We start from the raw sequence: 25,308 nt of genomic DNA on the forward strand, positions 1-25,308 counted from the left end.
TTAGTATTTGTTTATTTTAATGCTAAATGTGTTGCTTTTCTTCCCCTGCTCTCCTCTTACCTTGTCTTCTATTGGAGCCCTTACAATCTGTAGTATTTACTCAAATACCTGTTCTAAAGTTGATTTTACTTCCTCAGCTAGAGATTCCTGTTGATAGGCACCCTACTCTTGGAAGTTATAGTAGAGGGTATACACTCTTGGGAGTTACTATCTAGAATGTTCTTGTTCACGTTGCATAGATAGCAAGAAAAATACATAGATTTTTTGATAGAAATAAACCAGGATGTCAAGTGGGAACAGAAGCTGTTTCTATAGGATGACTGAGGTTAAATGATACAGTGCTAAGAATCAGGTGGAAGGGAAGGGTTTCCAGAAAGCAGGTGCAAGGACAGACATGCGTTTGCTGTGTTTTCATATTGGGGAGCTTCTGGGGCTACAGAGAGGCCCTTTTTATAACTGTGTCTCAATAGCGTGGGGTGGGAGATACCCAAGTATGAGAAACTAGCTTGTGCTGACCAATATTAAACCTATGCTGCAGAAACCAAGGCTTTTTACCTTCCGCCTTGAGACTAGAAGGACAGAGTGTTGAAGGACTGGCTACTGGCCAGGATGTTTTGAGGACCTCTTAGCTGAACGCTGAGAGGAGGTTCTCCTGGAGGCTAGGGAATGTCTTGCTGCTCAGAGGTGATGGTGGTTTCCCTGTCCTGTTTGGTGGGTTGCTCTTTTCTGTAAGACTCCTTGAAAATAGAACTCTGAGTAAATCAGGGGCAGACTGCTTGCACAATAATGCAGGGTGCTGAGCTTTGAAGTCAGGCTTAGCCCATTTCAATGCTTAACTTATTTCTTATAGTATGAGAATTCTTTCCTATGTCATATCAAACCCTACAAGCCACATTAAAAAGAGATGAAATCCTGTCGTTTGTGCATTAATGGGACCAAAGGACAGTAAATGAAATAAGTCACCACAAAAAGCTATGTAGTATATTCTGTATCCGGAAGTAAAAATGGTTGATTTCTGTAGATATGAGAAACAGAGAGGTTATTCCCAGAAGTTAGAAGAAAAGAGTAAGGAGGTATAGAAGAAAGAATGGTAAATACCAGAGTAGAGGGACACAGGAAGGCAAGTTCTGATATGCTGTAGCATTTGAGGATAGCTGAAGATCACAATTTATCATGCATTTCATAAAGATCTAGAAGAGTGCAAAACTTCCCGATTCAATGAAATGAGGTGTTTAGGAGAAGGAAATACTGCCTTGATTTGCCCATTACACATGCTGAGTTATCATCCTGCAACACATAGATAGCTATATAAGCTATATACTGTGTGTCAATTAAAATAAAACCCCGTGAATGTTAGTTTAAGGATTGTTAGTAACTGTCTCAGCTATCTGCAAATGAGGACTTATCATTTAGGAGCTCATCCTTCATTTTTCAAACCTGCATCTTACAAAGATTTTGAGGCATAACAGAGTTAAGAGGGTTTGCCACCATCCCAGAGCTAAGCTGGAATGCTGGTGAACACCCACACTTACCCAGTTTCCAAGGTATAGATCTCATGCCTTGTGCTAGCATCTTGTCCTTGACTGGTATACTTTCAACAGACCCTGAAAGTAGAATTCTTCCTTGACATACATTGGCTAAATGCTGCGTTGTCTCAAATAAAGCCACTTGTGAGCTTGCACCTGTGTTTGTAGACTACTGTCCATAGTAGTCTTCTCATTTACTTCATATACCCTATAAAAAGAATTCCCCAGCTGAGAACGGAAAACCAAGTTGAATGTTTCTGGCAACTGAAGCTGGGATGCACTCTCAGTGTATTACAATGGGGGCAAGAGTGTGTGACTTCTTTCTACATAACAATGGACTTGTTAAGGCAAGTATAAAAGTTTTGAATGTCTTTCCTCTTCCAAAAGTTCAAAAAAAATCACCTGATTATCATTAGCTGTTCAGTGATTTAATTTTCACTAGCTAACTACAGGATCTGATGTGGGCAAGGACTTTTGGTGTTATCATGTGTATGGGAAAGATGGATGGGCGAGTGTATGGAGACTGATTTGTGCATCTTGGTCCTGGTGATTCTGAGCTAGCATCAGGACCAGTGTATCATTTTCTGTCCAGCCTCTCCTCTGTGGCTCTTCTCATTCGAACACAGCTCTTGCCCTGTTCTTCCACATGCATTTTAGACATCAAATGACTCATGCGGAGGAGCATGGCTTGATGAATTGCATATAAATGTTACTAAAACATACGGATTACATTTCCTTTAAAAACACATGGGCTTAAAAATTAGAGGGGAAAGTGCTTGGCCAATGTTTTTTGGTTTCGCAGAACACAAAACATTTGTGGAATACTTTGGAGTTACAGAGGTTGCCAAACCTCAAACCAAAACACGTTCAGGTTTGTCGATCTCAATCTATCCCAGCACAGTCCAGAGGCTGGAGAAGGGAGGAGACGAAAGATGGGAAGGATGCAACCACCCACTGTACACTCTATTTATACCTCGGGCAGTGTTCCTAGACCTGTGAGGCTCACACACTGAGTCCCATCAGAGTGTGACCCATATGATAGGTTTCCTCTGAAATAAACAGCTCATTACAGAGCAAGGGCTGAACTCTAGTTGCCATTCTTAGTGAACACGAACTCACACACTCACACACACATATATAGATAAGGGCTACTGGCTCGTAGATTTGCCCTTTTGCCCTTTTCTTCTGCTTCTTAGGAGATCTAGTGGCTGATCTAATGACTGGGTCTGGAAGGAGGATCCACCAGGATCTGCTTGCATCCAGAGTGTGCATCTCAGGCTTCCTGTTGGGTGGTAAGCCTAGCACAGGAGGCCTGTAGGGTTGAGAGTCAGCTTCTTTCAGGGAAGTTCTGACCCTCTCATTCAGCCCTACACTGGTGCCACAATCTCCAGATAATCTTACCAGCTACCACATTGGCATTTTTGTCTCCATTGTGTTAGGTTCCTGTGCCATTCTCTTGATTGAGTCAGCAATCTGGAACTGTGCTTTTCCAAGTTTATCCTTTTAGATATCCCTTTCTTCACAGTGCCAGGCATACAGTATTAATTGAAAACTGTTCGCTAGTTGCAAAACCACACTGATGAGTGGGAGATGAATTAAAAAGAAACAATAAAAAATGAATTAAATAAAAGAATAAAAAAGGCTATTCCAACCTGTGGCAAATGGAGGAGACCAGAAACCAAGGGCTAGGTTTGGATACACAAGGAGAGGGAAGAAAGATCGAGTTTGTGATTAGTTAGAAAAGCTAAGGGCAATTCAGATGCAAATCTGAGCCTGCTTACTTTTGTTAGATTCTGATTTGACAGAATTGCTGCTTAGATCCATGCATCCAAGGGACCATGTGACCTGCTGCGGAGATCAGGCTTGCCTGTGCTTCCTAGATTCCTGGAGAAGAATACCAACAAGTTTTCGGTGTTTGTAAGAGACAAGGAGAAGTTCTCAGAGGCTTGGTTGAACCTAAGACATAATGAAGTTTGGTTGAACAAGGTCACCTAGTAATGTACTGAGAAATTATGCCCTTGAGAGTGACTTCACTATGGACGCATGAAACAAAGGCAAAAAATGGGCCATGAAGCTGAAGAGAAGGGGTGCTTGTAGAGTCTAGAAGTAGCCTTGGGAGATACATTTTTCCTGCAAGGGACCTTGTTGCTCAGCTAGAGGGAAAGACAGCGGTATAGATGCTGACTGTCGACAGAGGAGCCCTGGGAATAGAGGAAAAGAAAGCTCTGTGTATCTTCCAAGCCACATCTAATGTGAAACCCTTGTCTCTTAGAGGTGGCTGCAAACAGTGCACAAAAAGCATAAGTCTCACTTGGAAAATTTTATGGAATTCCCAAATGCTTCCTCAGAAACAAACACATCCATATGAACTTACCAGTACCCCCTGAGCTCATATGTCTAGCTGCATATGTATCAGAAGTTGGCCTAGTTGGCCATCATTGGGAAGAGAGGCCCCTTGGTCTAGCAAACTTTATATGCCTCAGTACGGGCAACGCCAGGGCCAAGAAGTGGGAGTGGGTGGGTAGGGGAGTGGGGGTGGGTGGGGGACTTTTGGGATAGCATTTGAAATGTAAATGAAGAAAATACCTAATTAAAAATTAAAAAATGGGAAAATATTAAATAAATAAACTGGGGAAAAAATTAGGATCTGCATGGGCCCGAAGGATTCTTCTCAAAATTTTCTCAAAAATACTACACAGTGACAGCCTGCTTTCTTTCCTATGGTACTCTCCTTCTGCCTTTGGCCTTGGGTTTGGTCTTTACTCCCAGTTCCATTGTATCTATAGGCAACTGAAAGACCCCATGACCTATGCCTAGTTGACACAGCATTCTAGAAGCTACAGCTTCTAGACCATGTCAGGTCTCAGGTAGACTGACACTTTTTTAGCCAGTGAAGTTGTACAGTATTTTAGGAGTGTATGTTCTTCTCTATGGAGTCCATCTTTGGAGGCTTGAGTCTGGGCACATTAATCCCAAACTCGAGTAGTCAGAGAGTGGTCATGTGTCATGGAGGCTGATTTATACATGAAAGTAGTTTTCTTTCTTTTTAGCAGATTTTTCTCATAGGATCTGCAGAAAGACATGAAGTATAAGAGGAATTTTGGGTCTGTTCATATTGCTGAGCTAGCAGTATGTGTGCTGTTGGTGTGACTGGTGGAAGTCTTTCATATAGTTCATTCCTATGCACATATTATTTCATGTGGTAACAGGCATTGCATCATGAGGGGGAAAACATTCACATTTTGAAAAGGAATGTTCAGTGCAGTCACTATTCAATCAAAGAGAAGAACATTTTCTTGAGTGGTGGTAGAAAAAATACTTGATAGTAAAAATGTTCCTACAACCCACTGTCAGCAGCTGCTATCCCAAGGCCATGAAGAATGAAGAACCATTCTTCTGAGTTTCAGACAGGAGTTCTTCCCTGATATAGGTCCACATGCTCAATAGAAAGAGGCATGGAAAGTTAGGAGTTTCCCAATTAACTGGATAGAGAGACGAAGAGAAGTCAACCCCAGGCCAATGCAACTTTGCTTAGATCTAAAATGACTTTCCTTGGAGAGTTGGGAGGAAGATGTACTTCAATAGATGTACTTCATCTGACATCTAGTCAGAGAGTGCTCTCTCAGATACCACTATCAAATCCTGCCTGCATCCTTATCCATCTATTAAGCTAAACAGAAAAAATGACTATTTATAGGTTAAAAAGACAAAGCACCGTTGACTTTGTACAATTCAATTTAATAGTTATTTCTAGCTACTCAAATTATAGTCTAAAATAATAGGAATAGTTACTTCATATATTAACTGAGGCCCAAGTTGTCTATTTTTACCTCAGAGTCAAGGTACCCTCACAGAGCTTCCCTTTAAGCTGATGGCAGATCTGAATTTTGAGCTACTGGCTTCAGAATTTGCAGATCCAGCCTGTCATAGAATCCAGAGAGTGACTTCACTGTCCTCTGCAGACACATCTGTCCAGGCAGCAGAAACCATGCTTCCAATCTCTTCTGGCTCCCCATTGTTCATGAGTCTCAAGTAGCAAGCTTAGAGCCAATGAGTTGACCACTTGCCTTTTCTCAACCATCAATCCCATCCCAAGTGTCCTCAAGCTCAATTGCTGTGTTTTCATTTGTCCCCTCTAGGGCCATTGGCTATAGTTTCCCTGCTAACCTCATCCTGCTCTTTCCTGGCAGTCTTGCAAACCTTTCTAGATTTTTGCATACTTTCTTGTTATCCCTGGCATGGGTGACTTCTGCCATTCAGCAGGTCTATGGAAGCAATCAGTGTTGGACTTCTCGGGGACTGTTGCATTTGTCGTTCAAGGTAGCTGGCCCTATACTAGATTTTGGCATCCTCTCCCTCCTATTGGCAATTGTATTCCTCCTATTCATCCAAGCCATGGCTGTTTGTTTAGCCAGAACTTAATGCTTCTCTCTGCCTTATTATTTGTTCTCCCTCCCTTGTCATAAACTGTTTCCACCATTGTCCTCTTGGCCATAGGGAATTGCCAGGGAAAGTTGGCAATTGTTTTATTATCTATGGCTCCTGCCCAAGGATGGTGTCATTGAACCCAGTCTTTTTAATGGTTAGTATATTGGAGTCTGGAGTATCTGCAAGATAATGAGGCCTAAAGGGGCTTGAGGGACACGTTTTTGGTTCTCTGATGAGAAAATGAGAAATGGAATTAGGTAACATGGAACTGCTTTTACATTTTATCCAGAGCCAGAGTATATGAATAGTGCTATGAATTCCAGGGAAGTAAGGCCATATCTGCTAGACCAAGCTGAATCTTGAGCAGATTTTCTTTTGCTTGAATTGGAACAATGATGACCAACTTCTCATTTTACTCTTTCTTTCACTTGCCTTGATAAACTTTGTTTTCAATCAAGCTGTGCTTATTAAGCCACAATTATTATAGCAAATCCAGATTTCTCTATCTTACAATTATGGAGACTTTGGTGGCATGAAGAAGTTTCTTACCTTGGCCAAACTTACCTTAATTAGAAGCCAGACTATCTTTAGAGTCTAAGCTCTCAACTAGAGTATTCATCTGTCCCTTGAGTGACTTTCATTGTACCAAAGCCAGAGTATTCAGTCAAATTTACAGGAACTTAATGCTTTAGTTAGCCTGTTTGGTATTATTACAAATGTTATTATTCATGAGACATTGAAAATGCCCAGGAGCTGATGTCACAGCTTATCCAAACTCTAAGAAGGGTAGTTGAAAAGGAACACCCGGGGACCACTAGGCAATGAGCAATTTTTTTAATGAGCAATTTTTATTCAATTCTAAACATATATTCATCAATTCCTCTTTTTTCTCCCACACCAGTGAAAAAGGCTTTTTGATTCCAGCATCTTTACTGTGTAGATATAATTGTTATACCCCATGAAGCCAAATTTTGCATGATGAGCTTTTGTTTAAATTTGTAGGCTTTTGATCTTGTGATCCTTTAGAGCATCTCAACATAAAATGTCTTAAGCAACTGGAGGTTAGAGCTGATTCCACAAAGTAATGAAAGGGAGGGAAGGTGGAAGGTTTGACCTTGCCTCCAGGGAGCAGGGATAGATTAAGAACTTTGAGATATGGTAATTAGATCTGGACTGGATGTTCATTGTACACACCTTCATCCTACCCAGAGCTTCTCTGTCAAGTGCCCATAGCATACCTTTGTTTTCACACTGCAAAGTGTTTGCAAATACTGTTGACTCTGCCACAAAAGTTACCACTTGTCTGTAGTAGAAGATTGCTTAGAGTGTCATTTAATATTGAGGTTTTATAGATGATCTTTTGTGGAATCTTCCTTTAGTTTCCTATGTATATTAAATACTTCTTGCTCAATGCCTCATAGCACTTATTACATATCTCCAAATGCATCATATATTTCATAAATTAATTCTTTTTATATTGTTTTCATTTTTAATTGAAAATGACACAACTTAAGCCCTGTGTCTTTTTTGCTTTTATATCTCCTAAGTTTTTCCTTTGTCTGACTGCTCCTTTATGCTTTCAAAATTCCTGCTACCTTAGAATAGATTTAGCTGTGGACTTACTTCTGTTGAGAGAGGACCAGTGGTCATATCAACCTATCGCATATGCTCTGTTCATGGTAGTCTCAGTACACAGCATAGGGAGAAGTTAAATGGATAAAGACGTTGGAGATAAAGAGAAAATAAACAGAAAATAATGATGAAGCCAGAGATAATGTGAAAATTGCACACAGGGATACCTAAGCCAGATCATGGATATTTTGATATTTGTATTTGTTATTACAATATCTTTGCTGGACTTCAAGGAAGTTTTTGTTTTGTTTTATTTGTTTGTTTGTTTCTTGTAGAAATGCAGTTGGAAGGGTATTTCTTTACAAGCTGGTTACAATTCCCGATCAGTTGATCTGGAGGCATCATTAGTTTGTGAAGGAGCTCTTTGGCTAGCTCTGCCTCCTCCCTCTTCTCCTCCTTCAGCACATTTTTTGGCTTGGCTAAGACAAAAGAGAAGCAGCTTGGAAACCAGAGAGGAAGTTACAGCCAAAAGACCAAACAAAGGGGGTTTAGATGTGGCCTCTGTTGTCACTGGACTAAGGAGGAAAAGTCAGCAAGAGGAAACAGTTGCCAACTTGACTGTTTCTGATTGGAAGCTTCAGAGATGACGCCAGGTCTCTGCTGTGCTGTAGCCCACAGAGGCCCACCATGTGGAACATGTTAACCAGACACTGCAGCTTTTTGCATCTGTGAAACAATTAGTCCATTTTGTAAATCTTGGAGATAAAATTTTACAAAATCAAGGCAAGATAACATCGAGCAAACAATGGTTAGAACGATACACCTCGTGTAGACATCTAGTAGCTGAAGACCTTAATGGGTAGTTGACAAACATTCTTATAGAAGGCAATGGGTAGAAGTGCTTAGACTCTGCTAGAACACTTGGGCTTAATCGAAGGTCAGGAATCCTAAATCTAGGACAACAGAGGCAGAAGGGAAACTGAAACCTCTGTGAGACCTAGGTCAATAAAGGCACAATCCCAATTAGAGAATAAAAAGCCCTGATATCTGGCACTAGAGGACTCTTTCTATCCTCAGAGACTTTATTTTTATATCAAGTTGGTTTTAAAAAAATTAAGCTTAAGAAAGAGAATTGATACTAGCTGAAATTTATGGATTAGATCCACTACTTAGTTAACTTAACATGCATCAGTTGAGAAAATGGAAATTGTTAAAATTATGAAATAGTTACACCCGTTTGTTAATTCAATGAGATAAACCGAGACATACTGTGCAGCAAGCATTTTTCTAGGAACTTGAACAAAGGAAAACATTGAATCCAAATCCCTTGAAATACATACAAGCTACTATAGAAAGAAGGGGATTATTAAATCGTGCCATGGCCCTATACTACATTCTGAGATACAGTGCTAGTGATTTCTAGCACTTGGATCTAATCAGTGAAGCTTGACAGAGTTTGAGACAAAATATAGCAAATAGCAAATAAATAGAATTAAGTTTTTCCAAAAAGAGAAACTGTCAGAATACATTAAAAGACTGAATAATATAAATGCATGACATTTCTATAATTCTACACACAAGAATACATATTAAAGGCTAATTTATATTTTTCCCATATAGTAAAAATATAATTGTTGAACTATGAAATATATAGCCCAATAATAAGGTGTGACTAGTAATGTTATATTCTTTGCCACTGATTTTGGGGGTGGGCTACAAATGTTATCACTACACTTTTGCCTTGAGAAAAACCCTGTTATGTGAACTCCTGGATGGCAGGATATGTTTATGTATGGCATGCTGTATTTTTAGGCTAAGGAAGGTCTCCTTGAGGAGGACGTGGAAGAAGGATGCTTAGTGGCAATGTACAAGAGTTTCATCATTTCATTGGAGGATGAAAACAATTACATCTAAGATTTCAGCCAAATGTCAGGCGTAGCTTAATAACAGATCTAACAAAAACTCAGACTACCTTCTCAAAGAAATGCATCAACAGAGGCTAGATACTCATTCAAGAGAATGCTAGAAGAGACAGAATATACAACATCTATAAATCTTCTTAAATTTTAAATATATGATTCCATTACTGTTTTTAAAGTTTTATTTGATAGCTGATACAAAGTTATTATTTTAGAGTTGGCTACTTATAAAGTAATTCATACCATACCATACCATACCATAATATTTTGAAATAGTATTATGGAGAAGAATCCAAACTAATTTCTACTTACTCAATAAATAGAATTAACAAGAAAGTAGGCAATAAATAAAATTAATAGGAAAGCAGGAATTATGCTATGGTACTATTGAAACTTCCCAGTTTGCCAGCACTTTCTTACGGAATGAGAAAGGATTGTTATTTGTCCTCGTGCTAACTTTTGTCCTTATGACATACACTTATCCCTGAAAAACATGGACTGGAAGGTGAAACAAGAAGCCCTTGCCATCTGCAGTACACCTCCTGTGCCATTAAAGGGAATCCTAGGTTTTTCTGGTGGGCTGCCAGCATTCCAGGACAAGGCAGTCAGATCTAAGCTGGGCTTATCTGTTTCTTCTATCCGCCCAGGCTGGCTTTATCTGTCTATCCCCTTATTATTCTGAACTCTACTAATTGCCTTAGCTCTTTCTATCCACAAATAGTTCCACGAACTATATTCAGAACCAATGTAGAGTGAGAGTAGAGATACTGTCTATTCCTGCTTCTCACAGATTAACAGCTAATAAACACCATGCACTGCTTTCTCTTGTGAACCTCTTCTTAAAATACAGAGTTTGGTTTGCCAGCATTAGTGTATTTAAAGCCTCCAAGATCTAGGGAAGACTTTAGAAAGTGAAGTATGTGACTAAAGTCAATTCAGAAAGCAAAATTTCCAACACACGAAGGCAACCCATGTGTGTATGGCTCATCTGAGAAGAATGCAGGGGGGTCATGATCAGTTAAAGGGAGAAGGTATTTGCTCTCCCTTAAAATAAAACCTCTCACTTTGTTCTTGGCAAGTAACAGAGCTGATCAAGTGAATTACTCAGGTAGAAGGTCAGAGAGCATACTTTTTCAGTAGGAAAGACCTGCCTTTTCCTAAGAGGCATATCATGCCCTTTGTGGTGACTTCACAATGGAGAGACACATGCTATTGTGGTTCTCAGTTCTTCTACCACCAACCCCAGTCCATGAGTCTCTCTTTCTGACATAGAAGAAACAGTTTTGAAGTAAATACTCAGAAGCTCTACTCAAAGCTTTCAGCAGAGCTCCAACCGATGTGTTGAGGATGTTGTTTATCATCAACGATATTCTAGTAGTTATTTTGGCAATTATTTCAGCACTTCATACAACTACAGAGGGGTAAGGAAATAGGCAAATGGTAAAGAAACAATGTGCATACAATTTGCAGATTGTACAACATGAGTAAAATAGAAGCTGTGAACACATGTATTGTAAAATACTAGATATTTTCTAAACATCTGACAGTTTATGGTTCTTAATGTTCACTTACAAGGTTACAAAGATAAAGATGTGGACTGTCCTTTTTGCCCATTGTATAGTTTCTCTTTTACTTTGGGTAAATATTTCTTTCTACAATAAAAAACTTGAGTGTATTTGTTTACTCTCCTTTATTTCTGCTGCCTTACTCTTCTCTGTTGACTTATGAGAACTTTAAAGTCACATCAGCTTGACAGCTTCATTGAGCCTTCACACTCTCTGGATGTGGGTTGGCTCTGGGACAGGATGTGTCAGCCATGATGAGGTAATGGTGGTGGCATGAGAAGCAGTCAGTGCCATTCTGCTCAACTGTACTCATGATACCCTTGACCTTAAGTACACTTTGTTATCATGCTCATTGAGCTTCTTTGCAAGGAAAATCAGTGTTCAACTTCATCATGGTTAAGGACTTTCTTGTGAACGATCGGAATTAGTTTCCTCTGTCCTTCCTCCAGCAATGTAGCAGCATCTGGAACTTGCACTTTCCCAGGCTGACTTCCCTTAGAGCCTGTAGTATGCCCCTCAACAGACAACTCACTTTTTAATCTTTCAATGTCAGTGACACTTTGGGATTAGCTACCAGTTGATTTTCTGACTGTTCTGATTCCAGAACTGGACTTGAAGCCATCATGGAGACTTATGCATTCTGGAGACCTCCTGTTCGCACACTGACCTTTGAGGACTTCACTACCATGCAAAAGCAGCAAGGTAAAGCTTTGGGCGAGGCCTCTGCTCTGCAGACAGCAGTGGATGGGGGAGATGAACTGAGCATGGCACAGGGGGCCCTAAGCCAGCACAGGGGTTATACCAGTCCTCTGGGAACAAAGACAAACTGCAGCTCCATGAATGATAAGAGCACCATCAGTTCTGCAAATGAGCTGGACCTAGAGTCAGTGTGTCATTTACATTCATAATTTTTTCCTAAAGCCAAAGATTTCTGTGACATTTCCTTTCCTTTGCTATTGATAACATCACGATCAAAAGAAACTTAAGGAAAAACATAGTTCATTTTGCCTTATGGTTTTAGGAGACTAGAGTCCATAAGAGTAGAGAAGGATTGGCATGTGGGCAAGATCAGGAAGTGAGATATCATATCTCAAGCATATACAGGAGGCAAAGATACATTTCAGGCAGAGGGGTAAGGCTATAAACCCTCAAAGCTAGATTTCAATGATGCATATCTTCCACAAAGGCTTTACTTCTTGAAGATTCCACAACCTCTCCAAACAATACCTCCAACTGGGACCATCTGTCACCATATGTGAGCCTATGGGAAATATTTCTCATTTAAACCACCACATATGGTTGACTAGTTAATTGGTTGTTTGGCTGTTTGGTTCCTCCCTCCCTCCCTCCCTCCCTCCCTTCCTTCCTTCCTTCCTTCCTTCCTTCCTTCCTTCCTTCCTTCCTTCCTTCCTTCCTTCCTTCCTTCCTTCCTTCCTCCCTTCCCTGTGCTACCAGGAATTTAACTAGGGTCTTGTGCATGCTAGGCAAGTGCTCTGTAAACTACATCTGCCCAGTCGTTATTTATCCACAATAGCAATTGCAATGGAATCATTGACTACTCTAAGCACTCATACAGGCCTTGCCTTTTGAAGAGGCCATCATACTGTATTCATGTTTCCTCATGGAAACCATAGCATGTTTCTTTTTTTCTAGTTTTTTAGTGACAAAAGCTCTGGTTTTCAATGGAATGGAAGTGAGGACTCACATTGAAAAGGGGCTGCTTCAAGCCCATCAGAACTCCACTGCATGTCACCTAGCTTCCTCCTCTCCTCCTCCTCCTCCTCTTCCTCCTCCTTCTTCTTTTTTGGCTTGCTTGTTTGAAACAACCACAGTCTTGTCACATTGGTGGGTTGAGTGGACTTTGACCACTTTTTCATGCTTTTTTTTTCCTTCAGAATTTTTTAAAAAGTAAAATTCCTAATCTCCCTTCTCTTGTAGCTCAGGTTGAAAAGCTTCAGTGATATGGACAGAAGGATCACAGAATTTCAATCCTACTGTCAGTCCTGTCATATTCTGAGGCCCAGTCACCTGGGTTCTTGAGTGAAAATTTCCCATCATGTAGAATGATTGATATTTCCTTCTCCAGTATTCTCATTTCCAAAGTGACAGTGGGCATAATGTTCAGATTTGAGTTTGTTCTGTTCCAGTAAATACTCATCATAGACAAAAGCCTAGTTTTTAAATTTCTATTTATTTGGGACGCCATTCTAGGACTCTATAATATCTGATACCATGTACCCTTTTCAGTAGAGAAGCTAATGCTTTGCACACTGGTTTTGATTTATGACCAACATTGCTGAAATATTTTGAGTTTTAAAGATGGATATAGTTAAAGCATAGACTCATATGGGGCCTCCTGGTACAGCTGCTTGCAAACTTGGGGAACAAGAATCACAGATATAAAAACTGGGTCACAGCAAATTCAAGGCCAGCTTTTACTCTGTTGCTATAATAAAACACCAACTAAAAAGAACTTGGGGAGGAAAGGGCTTGTTTACTGGCAGGTTTTAAGTCCATCATGGAGGAAAACCAAGGCAGGAAGTAACTCAAGAACTGGAGGCAGGAACTGGAGGCAGGAACTGAGGTAGAGAGCATCAGCATTGCTAACTGGCTCATACAGAGACTCATGGTCAGTTTTCCTTCTTATATAATTCAGGACCACCTGCCCAGGGGTGGCAGTGCTCACATCAATAATTAATTAAAATTGCCCCACTGCATGCCCACAGGCCAATCTAATAGAGGCAATTCCTCAGTTGAGGCTCTCTCTTCCCAGGTGACTTGAATTTGTGTCAAGTTGGCAAAAATGATCACATCTGTCTGTCTTTGTATCCCTGTCTCTGTCTGTCTGTCTGTCTCTGTCTCTGTCTCTGTCTCTCTCCCTCACACACACACACAAGTAAAAAGGGAGCTACAAATTTAATTAAGTTGTGGAGCATTTGTAAGAGGTGCTTGAGGACTTAGCTTCAATTCCTAGTCCCGACAAATGAACCAACATAACCCCCAGTCACACAATTTGAATCAGGTTCTTCTCATTACTTCTTAGAGTTGGAATCCTCATGAGTTCCTCAGCCTTCTTTCCACTCAGTTTTTCTTCCTGTGTGCTGTGGAGGAACATACTCTGTTCTTATAAATATTAAAGGAGACAGGTACTTAAATCCTCACAAGCTCTCAATCCAGAGTAGATAGTTGTCATGCCTTCACCATCACTGTCACCCTGACCTTCCACTCCCTTTGTGCAAGGATGTCTGACATTAATGGGAATGGGAATCATTGTTTTTTCTTATGATTAAATATTTGAAACATGATTAGGCAGTAACTCCTGGCAAGGACTATTGTCAGAGTATGCAAACCAGGTTTTCCTTCTCATTCTTCCACGGTCCTACCACATCGGGATGGTCTGTTCAGATTTGGAATCCATCTAAAAATTAAATAACTGGCTTGGTCAAAACAGCATGACTTTTGGACCAGGAAACAACCTCACAGAGACCTGAAAATATGTTCAACTAATCTAGAGTGTTTCAGTCAAATCAACTTGACAGCTAACTTTGTCCATCACACTTGGGGAAGGTGACTAAGACCAGATAAATGGAAATCTAAGAATCCAGGTCTGTTATAGCCAAAATAATGCCATCCTGTCATTCTTTGATGGATGTTTTAAATAAAATGTGTGCCTTGGTTTCCCTAAATATGCAGTGTATTTTTATGACAAAACTGAACTTTTATGAGGGGTGATCTGAGTGATTGGAGAGCTGTTGTGCTGAAAGGAATGATCCCAGTTGCACCACAGTTAGTATTTTGTCTTCTGTGGAAACATGGGCCTAACATTTGAGAAGCTAGCAGACATCATTGTAGATTTCAACACCACTGGGTGTTTCAGTGTAACTCAGGCAATTAAAGTATTAGGATTATGGACAGTCCCTATTGTTGACTGGGTTTTCCGTCATTTGATTGTAGTTAGAAGCTGGCCAGTGAGAGAGATGATATACTTCACACATCATGTAAATAACACATTGAGAGACTGGGGAGAAGGCCTATCAGTTAAGAACATATGCTGCTCCTGCAGAGGATCTGAGCTTGGTTCCCAGCTCCATATTGTGTGGCCCACAACTCTCTCTAACACCAGCTCTGAGAGATCTGATTCTGGTTTCAAAGAGCACTTGCACACATGCAAGAACATGCCTTATTCCATATATACACATAGTTCAAGATATTAAATAGTATTAAAATATTAAAAAGTATTGTGAAACTAGAGAAACGTTCAGTGAACATTAATGTTTGAATTGTGAAGTCACTGCAGTGATTCAAAGATGGCAAATTTACACAGATCCCTCTGAGTAGCAGAATGATGCAAGTACTCTTGCACAAAATATTAAAAGATACTGCATATAACTACTTTTAGGTTATATGCGAAACAAACACATTTTCATGTTTTGAGGTTAGGGTTCTATTCCTGGAATGTCTCAGAGGTATATATACATATTCTAAATATATTTTAAAAACTGCAAATTCAGAAAACTTCTAGTTTCAAGAATCTCAGATCAAAGATATTCAACTTGTAATGGACAACATGTCGTATTTTGGCTCCCTAAAGTAATGGTTCTCAACCTTCTCCTAATGCAGTGACCCTTTAATACAGTTCCTCACGCTGCGGTGACCCTCAACCATAAAATTATTTTGTTGCTATTTCATAGGTGTAATTTTGCTACATTTATAAATTATAATGTAAATATCTGATATGCAGAATATCTGATATGTGACCCCTGTGAAAGGGTCATTCGACTTCCGAAGGAGTTGCAACCCACAGGTTGATAAACACTGCCCTAAAGTCACTTAGGCTTAATGTGCTCAAGGGACTTAAGACCCTCTTCTGAGAGAAGGATCCCACATCTACTTGCCATCAAGGGTGTTTTTCCTGGCCTCATCCTCATAGCCTATCACTAATGCCTTGAGTCTGTTCACATCTCCTTTGCTACCACCTGGCTCTGATGCAACATTATTTCTCACTTGGATATTATGATGTCAACCAAAGTCTCTCTATTCTGCTCCAAGACATATCTACTCATACCAACTTTATATCCTAACTTACTTAAATTTCTTCAGTGGCCATGATTTATTTTTATTCCTTCAACATACAGACCTCTATAGAAGAGATAATTACCGTGAGAGTGAAATAAATGGGTACCTTAAGATAAGCTATTTACAAAAGCACCTAGGATTTACTAAGTACTCAAGGATGTCCCCTATAGATCCCTGTAGTGGGATAGGATGTTCCCTGTAGTTCCCTATAGTGGGATAGGATGTCCCCTATCCCACTTCTCTTCTACCCCTGCACCAGGGCCACCTTTATCATTTTCAGACATGCTGTGCTCTTTCCTGTCACATGCTGTTCCCCTGCCTAGAGGGCTCAGGTTGACTCACTGCTTACTCAGAACTACAGGCTTCTGAAATCTCAGTTCAAGCAGCACTTCCTGGGGGGGATTTTCCTAGTAGGCTAAGTCTTCTAGAGTATCCTTTCCCCCCTCCCCCGTTGGTTTAGTTCTTTGTTTAATATCACTCACTGCTGTTTTTCTCAGCACTTTCCCCCTTATGATTAAATTATTGGGTTCAGGCATGATATCCAATTCAAATTTGAAGCTCAAATAGGGATTGAAAGAGCACACCCAATATAATAATGCTATAGTAGGGGAACATTGTTTTTGTTTTTTTCTTTTGTTTTTTTGTTTTTTTCGAGACAGGGTTTCTCTGTGTAGCCCTGGCTATCCTGGAACTCACTCTGTAGACCAGGCTGGCCTCGAACTCAGAAATCTACCTGCCTCTGCCTCCCGAGTGCTGGGATGAAAGGCATGCGCCACCACGCCCGACTGTAGGGGAACATTGTTAATGTGCTTGGCAAGTACTCACTAACTTTATGTTTAAATTTGAAGGGAAAGGAGATTAGTGTCAACTCTTAGACACACACACACACACACACACACACACACACACATATATATATGTGAGTTGACACTAATCTCTCTCTCTCTCACACACATATACACCTCTCTCTCTCTCAGTAGCTGGTTTTCTAATTTCCACATTGTATTCCTTATTTTGCATAAATGTGCCCATTTGAAAGGTTTTCCCTTTGAAAGCTGCCTGCCTTTGTGTCCAATTGTTTATTGTATCCAGTTGTTCAGTTTGATCTCTTGAGGAGAACCAGGGAAGGTCAGAAGCTCCTCTGACTTGCTTCCACACTTAAGAGATTGGATATTTTGGACTAAAGGCAGATAGCTCACCAGATATTCTTTTAACAGAGCCAGGTATCTGTCAGGCACCCAAATAGTTGAAATCCCTTGTTACTGATAGTGAAAGGCTTCAGCCACAGTTTCTACTTGACGAATGGTCCATAGACCACCCCTCACTGATTTCTATGCTTTTCTTCAGATTTATTCTAGTATTCTCAGACTTGGAGATTCATAGTCAAAAAACTTGTAGAATCAGAGACATATATCAATTAGAATATGCATATATGTAGAAAAGAGTCAAAACAAAACAGCAAACTAAAAGAACAACTCATTGGCTTGTAAAACAGCCAGGATTAGCTAGCTTCCTTAGGTAAATCTAAGTCAGTGGCCTAAGAAAAATCACTCTGCTTAGAACCTGTCCCATTTCTTTACACTCAGGCTTTCCTCCACAGTGACTTTATTCTCAATTGTCCCCCGTGGTAGCTTTGAAAGTATTCGTGGCCCTTGATATTTTTGCTCCATCTCTAAGGGGAAAGGACGTGTGCCTCTGCTCATGGGCTTTTAGCAAATCTCACCAACTCTCACTGATTCTAATTGGACCCCCTAAGAACCATTTACTCTAGTGCTAGGGAAACTGATGCCTTGCCTTTCCAGGCCAGGAATTATGCCTTTCCTGGAAGTGAAGTGTGAAACCAGAAAGAAGGGGGTTTCCAGTGGGTACATTGTTGTCCTAGGAGAACTAGGTGGCAACAAGGAAGGCTGAAATGAACAGGGAAAGCAACAGAGGGAAGCTAAGAAGTGTGGAGGTGTGTGACCCTAGGAGACAGGGCAACATAGAACCAGGTACAGAGCAGTGTGATTGGATGAGGCTGTTTGAAGAAGAGCAAATTTAGAGATAGACAGAGGACTTTGCATTTTATGGGAAAGGTTTCCATTTTTCTAGAATGTGAACTGTACAATTCCCACGGGGACTATGATGCTCACATTTGCATCATGAGAAAGGTTCTCATCTCAACTGAGGATAATATTCAGTTTCCATGCTCATTAAACTTTATGGCCCATGAGCTTCTTCACTGGGACCAGTTCATGGGCGGCTGATATTTTATCTCCTACATGACTGAATACATTGGGAATCAGCTCTCTTCATGGACAGAAACTCTCAAGTTAGAAGGCAAGGAGAGTCAAGCTGCTAGAATAAGTAATTACATGGAAACTTACTCTTTACTCATCCAGATGAGGTTTTACCTTACTGTTTTTTAGTGTGTGTGTGTGTCTTACAATAAAATAAACTCAAAAGGAAGCTGTATGTGAAAATATTACAGTCTGGAAGTGATCAATTTAAAGATGCAAAAGTCAGCAGGTTTGGTATTCAGGATTTTCACGGACACATTTAACTTGTCTTCATGGTACACAAGTGTATTCTAGGTTATTGTCCTCATATGGGATCACTGCTAAATATGCATTCTTGGTTGCTTTGGCTCTTATCCTTGAATATTGGCACAAGTTAATGTTGGATATGCATTTTAATGTGTGCTCCTCACTCTGGTTTCTGAGTAAACTAGGATGTTAGAGAGCTGGAGTGTTGGATTAATTCTGGATTACCCGAGAGTATGAAGTTATTAATGACATTGTATTTTAATCCCCTTTTGGAAGTGGGCTAGCATCTCTGAGATTGATGGGGAAGACACCAGTGTGCATGTATCCTACCAGTTCTGCTTCTCTTGATAAGAAGAGTGCAAGCCATGGAACAGCTCATTTCCTTTGTGGACTCATTGAGTAGGGAGGAAGGATAGACCATTCAAAGAGGAACTGTAGCTCCTCTGGGGACATAGCTCAGGTGGGCCCAGAGCTGTCAATTAGCTCTGCCTTCCATCATCCACACCATGGAGGTTCTTCTAGCTGGAAACAGTGTGGCACATACATCTTGGGATGTCATGCTTATTAGTGTGTATAGATTCCAAGCTGCCCTGCTCTCTCGGGACAGGAGTCAACACGTGTGAGCCATCTTCATTAGACTGGACAATCTTCAAGGGCTCTTTTTCCCCATCCTTTACTGCTCCTCTCAGAAAAGAGCATGTTTCCTGCCTATATGCCAAAATATGATCACTTTGTAATTTCTCAAAACATCCCCAGAAAGGTAGACATTAGAAATCCCACTTACATAACTATGGAGCCCTAAACTTGGAGAGGCTAATTTACTAAAGCCCCATTGTAAGATAGCAAGGGATTGGAACCAGGTTTGTTTAGGTCTACGGTCCACATTTGTCTACTAAGCAAACCCATATGAAAATGCTCAGAGAACCCATGACCTTGCATGGACAAAGGAGATGCACTGAACAAGAGAGACAAGCTTTACTCTGAGTGGCCGCCCTCATCAGTCCAGCCTGGCTTCCCACTCTACCCTGGCTTGTTTTGTGATGAGAGGCCTCTGCTAAGTCAAGTGTTGAAATGAATGAAGGCTGTCTCCTTAAGCTTATTTAGCCCTTGGCTGGCACTCCCATTCTTTTTAACATTTGACAAGCTATTAGATCATAAGGGAACGAAGACTTCTCAGTATCTAAGTTAGCACTTTTAAAAAAATGAATGCCACAGTCCTCTCTTTCTCTCTCTGTATGTGGGCTTCGGGAACTAGTTATTATCTGCATCAAGTACTTTAAGTGTAAAACAATGTTTCTTCAAAGTGGATGGGAGGATGTGATCCTCTTTTGGATGGACTTGCTCTCTCCTTCATACCCCTAGCTCACATGGAGTCTCCCAACCCCTGAAACTCAGCAGGCCACCAAGTCTCATTTCCAGTGAATGCCATTTAAAAGCCAAAGCAAGCTGACTACAAACTTTTTAACATGTGCCTCTCATCTGCGCAGCAGAAACCCCTGTAACTTCTTAATAATTCCCTTCTTCTTCTTCGTTTTTATTTCTTTTCTTTTTTTTTTTTTTTTTTTTTTTTTGTAGTGAAACCAATTGAGGCCTCAAATCAGTACCATTTGTTCCATCTTGGACCATCTGAGAAAACCATTTAGAGTTGTAGCAAGTCATCTGCTCCATCGTTCACTTCCGGCTGTAGGACTGAGGCCAGGGCCTGATGGAGCTTACCTACAACACGATAGGACAGTGTACTGAACAGGTGGTCTCCTCCAGGGCCACATAAACACCAGACCAGGGAAAACGAGACTCGCTTTCAAGGACAGGAGACTATATTCATATCTCGTAAAAGACAAATCTTTTTACAACCGGAGTCAGGTTTCTCCCCCCCCCCCTTTTTTTTTTTTTGGTCACAGCACTTACTGTAGTAAATTTCATGGCATTTAGGGTGGGAAAACAAGAAAAGATATAAGATGCTCCAAAGAGAAGAGAATAAATCTCTGAGCTTTCTGTAGGATGGAGAGGAAGAGAAGGCTGTGCAGCTACCCAGCAGCAGGAAGCATAAAATGGTCCACTTCTGTTTCTGGAATCTTCCCTTCCAGAATTCCTTCATTATATTAAAATGATTTCTTGGAAAGTACTTGGAGTTGGGTATTCATACTTTCTTTAAGTGTTAGACACAGCTACAGTATGAAAAATGAGAAAAACTGAGGCGTATGGATTCAAACCCCTCCTTCCACAGCTGCAGAGAATTCAGAGGCAGACTTCACAGTGTGTGGCTGTAAACTGCAGAGAAGTATCTCCCATGACCACCAGCTGCTGATGGTTTTTGACAATGTCAGCCATATCACAGACTGTCAAACAAAAAATTGTTTTAGTTCTTTTATAGGAATTTATTATGAACAAAGGTGAATTTTCTGATATCAGCAGCTGATTGGGTTGTCTTAAATTCCAACTGAATCTGAAAGTTTACTGGGGAAAGTTCCTTTGATCATGGGAGAGATATTAGTTGAGCTATAAAAGTTTAACTCTGAACAAAATACTAACAAAACCAAATATTTACTTTTACCACGAATACTACTTTGCCTGTGGATCTAGAGTGAAGTTTTTGTTTGTTTGGTTTTTTGTTGTTGTTGTTTATTTCCTCTGCCATATTCTTCTGTTTCTACAATACTATAACTATTTTTCCAACATTTCTGGAATGTTCCTGGTTTTCTTCATGGATTAAAACAAAACAAAACAAGACAAAACAAAACAAAACTGGATCCTGTTCACTTTCATCTGAAAAATACTTCCCTCTTAATGATGCTTAGTTTCTTAGAGGCTCAACAAGAATTATCAGTATCCTAAGACATGTTGCTCCTTGAATGACCATGATTGTCAATGATTATGAGAAATTCCATACTGATACATGGAAGGGAATTCTCTCAAGTAGGATCTGAGAGAGGGTAAAGCAACTGAATGTTCTAGAATTCATAGAAGGATACCTTCAAAGTCCATTGCAAGAGGTGGGGAGTAGATGCTTCCTGACCCTGAGAAAAATGGGTCTTACAAAGGTCACTTTTGATTTTATTATTTGGAGAACATCTTCGATAAAGGTTGACTTGAACTGGTTCTCAGTTCATGGGATCCTCAACCACTCATCCAGCCTGTCATCTACACAACTGATGATCAACACTTTGCAAGATGGATTCAGGGTCATTTGGAAATAGGACTTTGGAGGTCTTCTATTGCAAAGTGCAGTCTGCGCACCTAAAATGTATGTCCTCAAGCTCTGTCCCATATACCCAGATTCAGAAACAAAATGGGGTCAGCAGTTGGTTTTCATGGGCCCTCCAGTGAACTCACATGTGCACTGAGGTTTCAAAATCACTGGTCTGGGTACTGTGAAGTAGGAGCTCATATTGTAACTTTAGTTTTCAGCCCCAGGTGTACATTAGAGGTGCTTTGACAGCTGCCGTGGAATTCTCATGCCCAGACACTCTCCATTAGTTGGTTTGAAGCCGAATCCCAGAAAAGCATCCTTTCTTACTGGATTCTTCATCTGTGATGAAGAAGCTGAATGCTGTAGAGGAAAATGGAGGGAATAGGGCTGTTGAGTATAGAGCACAGAGAAGAATCCATTCTGCTCTCATTCAGGTTAGTTTATGACTAGTTTGGTTTTTTTCACACCCACCTTCAAGTATTCCAAATTCAACTTTTATTTCAACGTCTCAGACTTCGCAGGCTCCTGTAAAAGAAAATCAGCAACCCTCCGGACAGTGATTTTGTTTCAAGTTCATCGTGATTAACTTCAACCTACATCTTATAATTATGCTTATCATGTGTCTTTGCTATAACAGACCTCCAGTTTAATGTCCCAGGTTCCACTACCCAGGCCCCTTTGCTAGGCCTTCTCAGGCCTTCACCTACTTTTGGCTTGTACCCTGTTCCATCTCCATGAGGCTAGCCTTCTGCTTTGGTATTCTATTAAAGATTGCAAGACAGGAAAAAGTCACTGAATAAAATAAACACTTTACACATTTGCCCTGATCATGGGAAGAACTGAGCTAGTGGCTCCTACTGCTGATAATTAAATGTCTTATTGGGAAGAGAGTTTGATGGTGAGAATATAAGCAATGAACACCAGAGATTTGTTCTAATTTTTTAAAAGTATGACTAAGACTACTTATGCAAAGACTACTGGTCTCATGCCATCCCTATCCTCTCCTTTGCAGTGTGTGCTCAAACATGTGACATCATCTGATGTAAACAGAAGGAAATGATCTATAAAAATTTAGGACATTTGGCTTAGACAGACTCATCTTAATCAATGGAATTATGTTTTCTTTTTCAGGGGGCAGTACAGGTACTTCTCCAACCACCTCCAGCACTGGGACACCATCCCCTTCGGCTTCTTCTCATCTCTTATCTCCATCTTGTTCTCCTCCAACTTTTCATTTGGCCCCGAATACTTTCAATGTGGGCTGTCGAGAAAGCCAGCTGTGTAATCTAAACCTCTCTGATTATCCACCATGTGCCCGAAGCAACATGGCTGCCTTACAGAGCTATCCAGGGCTGAGTGACAGTGGCTACAACCGGCTCCAGAGTGGCACAGCTTCAGCCACTCAGCCCTCTGAAACCTTCATGCCTCAGAGGACTCCATCTCTGATCTCAGGAATACCAACACCTCCCTCGTTGCCCAGCAACAGCAAGATGGAAGCCTATGGTGGCCAGTTGGGGTCCTTCCCCACTTCCCAGTTTCAGTATGTCATGCAGGCAGGCAATGCAGCCTCCAGTTCCTCATCGCCACACATGTTTGGTGGCAGCCACATGCAGCAGAGCTCCTATAATGCCTTCTCCCTCCATAATCCCTACAATCTGTATGGATACAATTTCCCCACTTCCCCCAGGCTAGCTGCAAGCCCAGAGAAACTGAGCGCATCTCAAAGCACTTTACTCTGTTCTTCTCCTTCTAATGGGGCCTTTGGAGAGAGGCAGTACCTGCCTACAGGGATGGAGCATAGCATGCACATGATCAGCCCTTCAACTAATAATCAGCAGGCTACCAACACCTGTGATGGCCGACAGTATGGGGCAGTCCCAGGCTCCGCCTCTCAGATGTCCGTACACATGGTTTAAAGAGCAGTGCACACACTATCGAGGTGATGGCGGTCAAGACTCCAGAATCTCTGTGGGTGGATCATCCTCCTTGGGAGGCATGTGCCTTGGGAAAATAGGAATTGTGTGTTTGTTTTTGTTTTTGTTTTTTTCTGGATAAGGAAAACAGAGAACAACGGTAGATACCGCTGAAGGATCCTTGGAGTCCATCATCCATATCTCAGTGGTCATTTTTCTGCCTTCCAAAATCTTAGTTTTATAAAAGCATTGTGTATGACAGAGTGGCCTTGAAGAGACTGAATAATCATTTTATAATAATGTTGAAGGAAATGCTAGCATGTAGCAGCCAAGACAAGTTTTACACACACACACACACACACACACACACACACACACCACTTACATGAATATAGTCATGTACACACATGCATACAAAAAGTAATACAAACACAAACATCATACACACTGACTCTGAACTGGGAACTCTGTGAAGGGAGGCCCAGAATGGGTGCTTTCACCAAAAAATTTGCCTGTGTACAATCCTAGACGGATTGGACCATCATTAGTTAATAATAGCCTTTCTCCCTTGCCATGTTTCTGGAATGAACCGTGTACCTAGAACCTCTCCTTGTCACAGAGATGGAAAGGCATCAGTGCTACACCTGGACTTGGCTTCCTGAGAAAGATTGTTTTTTAACCTTTGGCTTTCTTCATTCAGTGTGCCATCTTTGATCTTACAGTGGTGCCTGTGGAAGGACAGGGTGAGAAAAGCTCGGAGAGAGAAAGAGAATCGAGGGCAGGAGAGAGTGGACAGCAAGACTGAGAAGATGTGAACAAATGAGATTTAATCCACCAAGGAGAATTGGTTGGGTTTGTTTAGCCTCTAAAGTTATAGAAAGAATGATGGTGGTGGTGGAGTGTAAGCCTCTTTGGGACCCTGCTTAGAGTCAAGGGTACCAATGAGAAGGGCTAGGACAAGGAATGCTTCTTGATTCCATAGCTCTGACCATAATGACCCAGGAGAGAGGTGCCCCTTGTGGGAGTGCCATTCCATGGCATGCAACTGAGCAGGGTGAGGGAAACAGGTGTCAAGAATGAAGAGAATGGTTTTATCTCCCAGGTGATACCAAAAAAGAGTCATGGAAGACAGGCCTGGCCTCACACGCCAGATCCAAAATGTTGACCTGGACAATCTGTCCCTGGTCCCCATGCAGGAGAAACCCTGAGACATGGAAGAGCATTGCAGGGTCTTCTGCCCCTTTTCTATCTGCCTGTAGCTCTCCATTTTGATTAAATAGTTCATTGCATTCTGAAGTTTGGGGATGTTTTTTCTTTCCTTTTTTTTTCAAATCCTTTAATGATAGGAAGACAAGTGAAGCTGGGTGCAAGCTAAAATTTTTAAATGGTGTGGAGACTCAAATAATACCAAGATAATACAGATATTATTAAGAATTTTTTTGTTTTGAGGTGATGTAGATAAATGTATTTATATGCCTAGTTGGATATTCAATATTATGAATATTAAAAAGGGGGCAATAAAAGGGTATGTAAAATATGTATGAAGAAAAGGTGTATAAAAATTTGCCCTTATGCACGGAACTGTTTCTGAGTG

At 40.8% G+C, this 25,308-nt stretch overlaps 1 protein-coding gene across 1 annotated transcript in view; it reads left to right on the forward strand.

Moving 5' to 3' along the window:
* Positions 1 to 25,308, forward strand: part of Tbx15 (T-box transcription factor 15) — a 113,557-nt gene extending 88,249 nt beyond the window's left edge. The window contains exons 7-8 of the mRNA XM_029475302.1: positions 11,615 to 11,712; positions 22,933 to 25,308. Of these exons, the coding sequence (XP_029331162.1) occupies positions 11,615 to 11,712; positions 22,933 to 23,717 (883 nt within the window). The 3' untranslated portion in view covers positions 23,718 to 25,308. The remainder of the gene's footprint in view (positions 1 to 11,614; positions 11,713 to 22,932) is intronic.

This window comes from Mus caroli, chromosome 3 (assembly GCF_900094665.2).
Source record: "Mus caroli chromosome 3, CAROLI_EIJ_v1.1, whole genome shotgun sequence".
Classification (NCBI taxonomy): Eukaryota; Metazoa; Chordata; class Mammalia; order Rodentia; family Muridae; genus Mus; species Mus caroli.